General features: G+C 34.4%; 1 protein-coding gene across 1 annotated transcript; it reads left to right on the top strand.

The window, feature by feature from the left end:
• Positions 1-1,457: 1,457 nt before the first annotated feature.
• Positions 1,458-5,912, top strand: LOC149394863 (metaxin-like protein). Its single transcript, XM_089616096.1, has 6 exons — positions 1,458-1,752; positions 2,619-2,959; positions 3,397-3,473; positions 3,573-3,633; positions 4,738-4,897; positions 5,535-5,912. Exons 1-6 carry the CDS (start codon positions 1,596-1,598, stop codon positions 5,714-5,716), a joined length of 978 nt encoding a protein of 325 aa, XP_089472222.1. The 5' UTR covers positions 1,458-1,595; the 3' UTR covers positions 5,717-5,912.
• The last annotated feature ends 5,738 nt before the right edge of the window (positions 5,913-11,650 follow it).

Here is an 11,650-nt window from a genome sequence, read left to right on the forward strand (position 1 = left end):
AACATTACACAGTCTGATTAGATCCACAGTTGTAAGCTCGACTCCTTTCTCTTTAGCAAGGACGATGAGTCTGATCACCATCCTCACAAAGTTAGGTCCCATCTGAAAAATGGTAATCGCCAAAACACTCAATAACTTGAGCAAGAGACGGATGAAGGGGAGTCGAATAATCCTGCAATTTTCAAAAACATATTTTATATATACAACAAAAGTCGGGGACTATAGTTGTCACTTTTGAGTTCGACGAGATAGGGCCACACCAACTCCCTAAGGAATATCATACTTTCTAAAAAAACCTTCTAAATCTGATAAATCTATAGGTGAAAGAAGGAGATCGAACACGAAGTACACCATGTTGCTTGGAAGAATTGGTCTTTTCTAGATGACCCAGACTCGTTCATCAAGTTGTCTTTCATCTCTCAGATACATGAAGATACACGTCGTGTCTCCGAGAACGATGCCTATCGACTTCTTATAAATTCATTTCACATTAAAAGAAATGAATATACTTTTTTCTTACGAGAATTTGGTCCTAATATTTCATTTCGATTATTTTCAATCATACAAATGTCGAGATTGACCCAATTATAAATATTTTTATCAAATTATATCCTTATATGACAAATTTTGATACTCATAAATAAATTTAAAACGAAAGCCCATTACTTATTGTTTGTAATTGTAATTGTGAGACATAATTAAACATTAATAAATATCTCAAATTAAAAATTTTCAGACGTGTTTTGCCATTATTCTAAATAAAATTGTATACTAAAAGAAAGAATATACGAACAATAGAAAAATAGTTAAATACAAGGAAATTACTGTAAAAAAAAGTAAATTAAATATAAATATAAATGCAATTTTTTGAGGGATGTACTTTGAAAAGTTACTTCAGGTAATTTCCACTATTTCTTAAAAAAAAGGAAGAAAAAAAGTAATTTTTACTAGGGATGTACACGGTCCGGCCCGGTTTAAAATCGGTCAAAAAATCAAGCCGGATCGATCTAAACTATTTGAAAAAAAAAACGGACTGGACCAAATAAGAAAAATAACTTGACCGGACCAAACTGTTTAAAACGGTCCGATCCAGTTTAAACCGTTTTAGACCGTTTTATTTTAACCTATCCGGTTCACTTTTAGATGATTTTAGATCGTTTTAGACCGGACCGTTGTAGACATTTTTTATTAATTTTTTTTTAATACTAATTGGTCCTGTCCGGTCTAAACTCTTGTTTAAAAATTTTAGACCGGACCGCTTAAAAATACAAATTGGATCAGACCGGAACGGTAAAATTTTAAACCATCTAAAACCGGACCAACGATCTAAAAACCAACGGTCCGATCCACTTTGCGATTTTACCGGTTTTTTGCACTATATTAACATTTAACGTTGAATCAACCCGTTTAGAGTTTGGACCATCCGAAACCCGTCTCCGAAACCCAAATTGACCAATCCTCTCTCTGTCTCTCGTCCACAGTTCAAACTTCAAACCTGTCTCGATAATTCCGATTTGAGAAACCCTACGCCATAGTCGAGGGTTTAAGCAAAAAAAACAACTGAAAAATAAGGAAGAAGCTCGGAGCATCGGAAAATGGAGGGCGAGAGAGAAGAAACCTACACTGTGGTGGTGAGGAAACCTTGCTTCGGTCTCCCAACCGCTTGCCCTTCGTGCTTGCCTCTTTACTTGTACCTCCGATTCGCCAATATCCCCTTTCGCTTGGATTTCAACCTCGTTTATCCTGATTCTGGTATCAAATATATATATATATATATATATATATATATACACATACACACACACTCTCTCTCTCTCTATCTCTCTCTCTCTCTCTCTCTCTATAATCCAGTTTCAATGCTATGTTGTCGAGAATCCGAACTGACCTTTTTTCACCATTTTGTTGAGAGTTTTGAATGCATAGGTTTTGATTAGTGAAGATTTAGCATTTCCACTACTCTCTTAAATTGCTTGTTCTCTTGGTCCTGAAATTGAGTGAAAAATTATAGAATTTGGTAAGGTTCATTTTTCCTCTTTCAGGAGTGTGTGTGGTTATTGAATTTGGATTCAATTCAGGTGAAAATAGAGAACCAGAGAATATATTCATCACGTTTCTGAATGGTTTTCTTGTGCATAATCCTGATATTCACCAGTACTATTTCTCTTCCATTTCTATTTTCCAGTTTCAATGCTCTGCTGTGGAGAATCGGCACTGACCTTCTCTTTCACCATTTTGTTGAGGTTTTTGAGGTTTTGTTATGAATAGGTTTTGATCAGTGAAGATTTACTCTCTTACATTGCTTGTTCTCTTGGTCCTAAAATTGAGTGAAAAATCAAAGAATTTAGTACGGTTCATTTTTCCTCTTTCCGTAGTGTGATGTTGAATTTGGATTCAATTCTGGTGGAAATTGCGTAACAGAGAATATATTTACCACTTTTCCTGATGGTTTGCTTGTAGATAATCCTGATGTTAGCGAATTGAATTTGTGTTCCATGAAATTCTCCGCTTTAACTGGAAATTGAATAGAAGTAGTATCAATATGAACCATACTTTTGTAAACATATTTTTTAAATCTTCGCATTACAGGTCAAATAACATTTCTGTCTTTTTTTATTCAGATCAAATTCCTTACATAGAATCCGGGAACGATGATTACGTGGCCTACGACAACGAAAAGGGTGGAGTAATCGAGACGCTAAAAGACACCGGAGTCGTCGATTTAGACACCGAGATTTGCTCGGTTCCCGAATGGGTGTCCACGAAAGCGATGCTCACGTCGTGGCTCGCTGATGCGATCAAGTACGAGCTTTGGGTCGGAAGTGGCGGTAGCGCTGCTGAGACGATATACTGTTCCGATGTACCTTGGCCGATAGGAAAAGCCCTCTTCGCTAAGAACGTCTATTTCATAAAGCAAAGACTTGGGATTACGAAGGACAATGCTGAGCAAAAAGAAGATGAGGTCTCGAAATTTCCTGACACTGCTTCAATATTGTACATTTTTTTTTTCTGTGTGTATTCTAGGTAAATAGTCAACTGGAACTAATGGGATTTGCAAAACAGCCAAAGTTTGTCTAAAATGAATGAAATAGCAAAAAATTAGGTGTCGATAATTTTGTTGACCTGGCAATAATTTGAGTGGTAAACTGATTATTTCAGTGTCTAAAATTCTTTGGACAACTTTACTTAGGCTATTTTGCTAAAAACTTAAAACCTCGGACATTTTGTTAATCAATTAGCTTCAAACCTTGGACAAAATGATTTTTTTTTTTTTTTGCTTGTGTATGTTTGTATGATGATTTATAATAGTATCAATTTTTTTATTCATCAGTTCTCGCGTATTTGTTTTGGAATGGATTCTAACAGTGTAGGCATAATTTGAATTTTATTGACGAACAGATTTACAAGAAAGCCGGTATTGCATATGGAGCTCTATCTACTAGGCTAGGAGATCAGGATTTTTTATTTGAGAACAGGTCGTGTATTCTTCTTGGTAAATAGTTTGGTGCTATTTAAATGAAGTCAAGTACTGAAATGACTTTCCTTCCCTCATGTTTGAATGCCTTCTTACACAGGCCATCAAGTTTGGATGCTATTTTTCTGGGTCAGGCATTGATTACTCTTAAAGCATTGCCTGTGAGTAATTTTGAACTTTCTTTTATGCATAAATACTGTTTTAAACTCGAATATCATCGGGGACTTGGTGCTAAAGTAATGATGCATTGTCCTTCAATTTGTATAATAATTTAATTGCTCTCTTATAGATCTTGTACTTGCTCGGATTATTACGGTAAATAATTCTTTAATTGTAATTTTAATCAAACACAAAGTCCCGATGTAATTCCAATGTAAGATGTGCACTCTATGTGTTTGTTTCTTCACGCTAATAATTTTTATATGCTATTATTTTTTTTGTTTAGAGTTATGGTATTCAAAGAGAGTGCTGATGCATAGGCTCTGCAGAATATGTGTTCATATATTTCATCTGTGTGGTATTTTTGTTCTTTTCACGTTTAATTTAATGTTCAATTTAGAGAAGCTTAATGATAAAAGCCCCACTCATTTTATTAGTGGAACATGTCATAAACGAAATATAAAGGATAGTTTTTCCGGACTTTATTTATAGACCAAGACATCATCATTTGTTTTAAAACCACCCTTGAACTGGTTTGCTCTATAGATCCCAATTTCAGTGTAGCATAAAAACATGCATTAGGCTATATATTTATTGGTACCTACATGGAGATTATGTTGATAGTGAATGTACACTATGTGACTGGTTTGCTCTATAGAACCCAATTTTAGGATATAAGACCAGCAAAACTAGTCTATTATAGATAGATAGTATATTTTTATGCTCTGCTCTGCTCTGTTCATGCATTTCATCTATAGTGATGTAATGTCCACAAAAAATATTTAGAGATAAAAAGCAGATCTTTGGTCAACATAGAATCTTTATTGGCGTATTTAATCTTAATCCCAATTTTTTTTTTTTATATTAATTTTTTTATAATTGTATTCGATTAATTTTATTGTGTGCTCTTTTGCGCCAACACAGATGTATCTCATAATTGTTCCATAATCCCAAATGTCTGTAAAATATCATTTTCCTCGTTCTATATTTATTTTTGCGTTCGTGGAAGAAATGACATTTCAACACATGCTTGTGTAGTAAAAGTATAGATCAATAATTTGCCGAAGCCTTTCAATTTTATTTATTTATATATCTACTTCATGTAGGAGACATCGGTATTGCGGAGCAAGCTTATAGAACATGAAAATCTTGTAAGATATGCCGAAAGGATTAAGACGGAGATTGTGGATACTGGCCCTTCTTCCTCAATCCCGATTTATTACGCACAGCCATCATCGACTTCTTCGAAAAAGAGTCGTTCTCAGAGTAAGATCGCTTGTATCTTTAATTTTTCAAAATCCCATCATAGCCTCACAAAGTCCTTTTAAGCTGCTTTCGATCAGAAGTTTACTTAATTCCCACCACCAATATCTATGACTAATAGTAGTCTTTTTTTCTACAATTTCTCTACGAAAATACATTCAGAGAAGTGTTTGTCGGAGACTCGGAATTAGTAAATTTATCGTATCTTTAATTTTTTTGAAATTCCATTAGAGCCTCACAAATTTTTTATAAGCTGCTTTCAATCAGTGGTTTGCTTAATAATCACCACTAATATCTGCGACTAATAAGAGTCTTTTCTATATACAATTTCTCAACGAAAATACATCAGTATTTGTCGGATTAATAAATTTATTTATTTAATAGTATAGTAAAATCGACCCGTTAGGTTTTATGAGAAAATTTTCCATGTAAACTAGTCCACTTTTCGTAGTCATAAAATCGTCGATTATGAACTGAGTTCATTAATAATATTATCGATCGAGCCTCGGGTCCTATCAGTTAGTAATATGTTCTTGAGTTCCCTATTATGTAACATATACAAACCGCGTTGGTAACTATATATTGTGTTCTTTGCTTGATTATTTGAAATGATTTTGTCTTCCTAATGTGTGTGGTTTAGGTTCAAAGCCCAAAAGCAAACCGAAAAGAGAGAAAACAAAGGAAGAGTTGACATTTAGAAGAAGAAGCAAGTACTTCTTGGTTACCCAGCTGGTTTCAGTTTTGCTTTTCATCGCTCTAATGGGACGATATGAAGACGGAGAAGTTGAGCTCGACGATGGGGACGATGGCTATCTTGACTGAAAAACCAGCCTCTTGTTAACTCTATCACCATTTGCCACATCAGCATTCTGTTTGATGTATTGTTGGCTTTTTTTTTTTTACTTCTTCTTTAGCAAGGTTCAATGATATTTCATGTTACTTTTTTTTTTTTGGCAACGTGAATGCCAATTTCAGAATTTTGATGAGCTCAAAAATAAAAGTCAGGAAATTTTTTGTTTTTGTTTTTGGTGATGCCGGCTTTGATAACAATTTTACTAAGCTCAATGATACGTTGCTAAAATCAATTAAAATTGAAAATTTGACAATTTTATTACTAAATGAATCGTGCAAGAATTGTAATATCTTATATAATTTGGGATAAGTCGGTAGCGAAATATAGAATTTTATAACGATCCAGTCACAAAAATTTGTATTTCGTAAATGATTTTAAAGTTTCGTGATAATTCAGTTACAAAATTTTATATTTCGTAAACGATTTTAAAGTTTTGTGACAAATCGGTGATGTAATAATATGGTTATAATATTTGTATCAAAATTCTTCTTATTTTTTATTTAAAGTTTCATTTAAAATAAAAATGGTCCATAGTTTCAATTAGAATAAATTTCTAAAAGTCCATATTAAGTTATTAACTTCCTAAAAATATCATATGACTAATAGGCAAGGAAATTTTTTCCGCACTTGCCGCGCGGAAACCGGGCGGGATCTCTCATTCCGCAGGCCCATGGAAGAGAAACGTGATTATTCCGCAATTTCGCGTGCAACACAATTCAAATATCGTGACCCTTTTTTCGACCCGACCCAGTTGAATAAATAATAAAAAGTCGCACATTTCCCTTCGGATAACACGAAGAAGGACGAGAAAGGGGATCTGGAAATCTAGCCTAAACAGTGTCCAAAACTTCAAAAATTTCGCTGTTCACCGTGCGGATTTGTCGGTTCTCGTCTTTCTCCTTCACGTTTCTTTTGAAATTCTGCGCGGGACTTGCCGTTGTCGAGATGAGCTGAGCACTCCCCGTCCGTGCTTATACTTTATGGATTTGAATTATTTTTTGATTTATTTTTTAATTTGATGGATTTTGTCATGGTTTAATGACTTTAATCCAAAAATGTTGTATTATTATGTGATGATTTTGAAATTTATTGAGGTTTATTCTGAAAATTTGATGGATATTTTATTGAGTTTGTTGATAGTGGTTATGCTTTAGAGTAGATATTATTCATGTTGATATGTTTGATTTTGAGTTGATTTTAAATTTAATTGAAATTTAATCCGAATTATACTTGATTAATTTGTTATGATTTTGTTTATAAAGGCTAATTTTGAGTAGATTTGAATAATTTTTAGTTGATTTTGAGTACATTTGAATTATTTGTAGTTGATTTGAATCATGTACTTGAAATGAGTTATCTTATTAGCTAATATGATGCTAATTCAAAATTGTGTTTATTTTCTAGAAGATTGGCGTCGGATCCGACAAGAAAGTATTGCTCAACACTCGAGGGAAAGCCGAATGCACATGTTTGCAATTTTTACAATCGTATCATGAATGGCGGGGGCATTACTAGAGTGAAGAATCACCTAGTCAATACTGACGCACGAAGAAGTGTTAAGACGTGCGGTTAATGTCATGTTGAGGTGAGAGATGAGATGAGAGAGTTGCTTTGTAGTGATAATTCTCAAAAGAAGAAGGAGAAAAAGAGTTTGATGGAAACAGTCCGAGCCGATATCTGAAAAGGTCTTTCCAAAGATGATTCAGAGGGACAAGATGATGAGGCGTTGGTACGTTTAACGATAAGGAGAGTACGAAATGAAGAAGCTTCTCAAGCATGGAGGCATGAACGAGAAAGGCCACGTGAATCTTCATGAGAGCCTCAAATGCGAAGATCAGAATCTCATGCCCCTTCTCTCTATAACACTCATGATTTACGACAAGAGAAAGTTGATGAGATGGTCAATTCTGGGTGGCGGAAGAAGTTGGGAAAAACCGTGAGTATGTTTTTCATTCATGAGCACGTTGCGACGACAAGACTAACTTTCACCGTTTTCAAAACATGATGACAGTTGCTCTAGATTTAAAGATTTTATTTTAAATTTATATTTAAGTTTTTAATTTTATTTTAAATTGATATTTAAGTTTTTTAACTTTATTTTGCAGGACCAAACATTCCGCTGCCAACTCCGTTTGAGATACACAACACGTGTATTTGGATGGAGAAGTTGTAGAGTTGCAGAATTATGTTGACGAACAAATGAAGAGTCGGGAAACTTTTGGATACACCATCTTGGCAGATGGTTGGACGCGTCCAACGAGGTTGAGCATCATCAACATCATTAGTGTTATTACAAAAGAGTGTCATCACTAATAATATTTAATTTGTTTAAGCGAATTGATGGGTACTTTACGGGAACGCAACACCGGCCCTGCAAAAATTGGCCATGCAAATCATATCGCAAACGGCGTCTTCATCTGTTTGTGAGAGGAACTGCATCACGTTTGTATTAGTGCATACGAAACAAAGGAATCGTCTAACTTACAAAAGATTGTAAAAACTCGTGTTTTGTAGCTACAACATGAAGTTAAGCTTGATGGAAAAGAAGAACATGTACGAGAACTTGACAGGGGCGATAGATCCATTGGATTTTATCGAAATCGCTTTCGAAAGATCAGTACATGCAATGAAAGAGACGATGAGTTGTTTCATTGGATTGATCCAATGCACTTAGACGACGCAAATCAGAACCCGGATTCCACACTAGCTTGAGAAGCTGAGAATATGGAAATCGACATCAACTAAGAGGTGAGTGAAGAAGTACAATCCCCACACGTCGAGACCATTCAACAACTTCTTCCGACGATGGTGGTGGTGACCCAAGCGGTATGATAGCCTTATCTTAATTCTTAACGATACCTTTTTTACAATTTGTTATTGATTGTTTTTCATTGACCATGGTAGGAGGCACACATGCTCGTGGACATGCTGAAGGTATTGGTGGATACGACCCTCAATACAGTAGCGGTGGTGGATATGACTCTCAATAAGGTGGCGGTAGTGGATATGGCGTTATATACGTACCACCAACGGATGATGATTACAACTGTTTGCATCCAGCTTTTTTTTTTTTAACTTGGGATATGGAGCCAACACCCGTGGAGGTTTGTTTGATCCAATGTCCATCTCTTCTACTAGAAATGACGTTGATCAGCTGTCACAATATTTTGGTGCGTTCTCGATTACACCGAAGGACTCAGAATCCTCATATTCAGTTGAGCCGTATCGCGGACCTTATTCTTATCCTGAGTATTTGATGATAGTCTCTGTACCCTTCCCCGTCATCCCCATCTCCCCCTTGTCTTGAGGGATTATTTTGAGGGGCCCATCTCAAGGACGACGTCGATATCCGCTACCAACCAGGTTTTCCGAAATACTCCATTTATGTTGGTTTAGATCAGTATAGCTATGACAGTCACATGGAGACTTATATGACTTTATATTATTACATGATGACTTGGTACGAGTATTGTCCGATGTAAGACCAACAACCTCATACATTTAAGTGATCCCGACACTCTAGCTAATGAGTGTGATCTCTTTTTAGTATGCTTTGGTTTGTACGTTCTATTCAGTGTGAATTTGTGTGATTACTCTTTATTATGTGTGTCTTGATTTGTGTGTGGCTTGCTTGATGTGAGATGAGAACTCTATTTTTGTATGGTTAGATATGACTTGTGAGTTAGAATTTAGAACTCTATTATGTAATATATATATATATATATATATATATATATATATATATATATATATATATATATGTGTGTGTGTGTGTTGTTAACTGCATTTATATATGATTGTGATGTGAAATTATCTACTCTATTATATATTGTGATATATAGTGTTTTAAATGCCGGCGAAATTCGCCGAAAATCGGTCACTGTCGGAGTAAAAATGGCCGACGAAAAGCATATTTTCTCTTTTGTCATCGTTTTTCGTCGACATATGTCGTTTTCGCCGAGAAGTCGCTAGCACAATGTGGTTCGTCAGCACGAGGAGCTCATGGCTTCAACCTGATCTTCGTCTAGGCCAGCGATGCTGAGACCTTCGGCGTGAACTCTCTGCGAAGGAATCTTCGGCGCAGGCTTCATGGTGGCTCACCGGCGTGGTGGTCCGTTGGCACGAGGCTTCACTGTTGTTCACCGGCGCGAAGTCGTCGTGCACGGGTCTTCACGGTTGTTCACCGGCACGAGGCTTCGCGTTGGTTTTCCGAGGTCGTTTTCATCTTCTCAGCGTTGTTCTTCTCTTGCTCTTTACTTTTTTGTGGCTTCCGGAGAGAGAGTACTTGAGATATCTTTTTCTCTTTTTTTTTTTTTTGGTTCTTCTCACAATGGAATCGAGAGAGAGAAGTGAGTGTAGTTTTTTTTTTTTTTTTTTTTTTGGTTGTGCTTTGGACGAGATCCTGGAGCGAAAGAGAGAGTTTGAGAGATGTATTTGTTTTTTTCTTTGTCTTGTGTGGCTGCCGTGGGAATGGTTTATCAGGAGGAGAAGATTAAGACTTTTCTTCTTTGTGGTTGTTGGAGAAAAAAATGGGAGAGAGAAGAGGAGAATGCTATTTTTTGAATTTTTGTGGCCGTGGGAATCCATCCATGAGTGAAGAAAAAACCTCAACATTGCATCTTTTTCTTTATATATACTTATGTGTGTATGAGATTAAATCAGGCTTTTGATTTTGTCATTGGCCCATGAGACTCAATTATTTGTTTTTTGGGCTAGAAAAAATCTGACACAACCCATACATAGTATTAAATGTATTATTATTACTATAACTTAAATGTTATATATATTACAATTTTAATAATTGAAAGATATATATATATATATATATATATATATATATATATATATAACATATTTTGCAACATTATTTTCGTTCGATTTTTTATCGACATGTCGGTTTTTCATCGGCGTGTCGATTTTCCGTAAATCAGAGGGTTCGAAATGGAATCGAAAACTTCATTTCGAACCTTGATAATATGTATGTTTGTGGACATTTATTTTTTTTTTTCTAAAAATATTCATTAAATACTTCACAGATTTTTTTTTTGTTTTTGTTTTTTGTTTTTATTTTGCGGTTACCACACGAAAACGATAACGGCCCCGTTTGACATAGCTTTGTTTTAAAAAAAAAGTGCTTTTAGATTTAGTTTTTTTCAAAAACTGTTTTTTTTTTAAAACTGACAAAGTGTTTGGTAAACTGTTTATAAAACAGTTGTTGTTGATAACAAAAATTGATTTAGCGTTTGGTAAAATAAATATATTATAGTAAAAAGACTAAAATAGACATGTTCTTAATAATTAAATAATAATTATTAATATGCTTATTTATATACATATATATGAATAATATTTTGTACGAGGATATTATAGTAATTTATATACCAAACTTAAAAACACTTTTTCTAAAAGCTAAGTATATGTTTGGTTATCCATTCAAAAACTGTTTTTGAGTTTTCAAAAAGTGAAAATAGGAAACAAAACTGGAAAATGTTTTGGTAATGTGTTTTCGGAAAAAAATTTTAAAATTTTTTGAAGTTGTTTTGTATAAAAGTAAAGAAAACTGAAAACAAATAAAATGTGTTTTTGAAATTTTTTTTCTTCTCTTCTCTTCTCCTTCTCCTTCTCCTCATCTTCTCTTTTCATTCTTTCAAAAACAAAAATGAAAACTATACCAAACACTTTTTTCAGTTTTTTCACTTTCTCAAAAAACAAAAATGAAAACTGTACCAAACAGCTTTTTGAAAACAACTGAAAAATAATTTTTCAATACAACTACAAAAATTAGAAAATAGAAAACAAAAACTTTTTGAGTTAACTACCAAACAACCCCTTAAGAATCCTAGCTTTTCTCTCGATTCAAAAAAAAGAATCCTAGCTTTTCCATCTCATATACAAAATCTAAA

The sequence above is a fragment of the Urtica dioica genome, chromosome 5, assembly GCF_054948205.1.
Source record: "Urtica dioica subsp. dioica isolate 48M chromosome 5, U.dioica_male_clone48M_v1_H2, whole genome shotgun sequence".
NCBI classification, from domain to species: domain Eukaryota; kingdom Viridiplantae; phylum Streptophyta; class Magnoliopsida; order Rosales; family Urticaceae; genus Urtica; species Urtica dioica.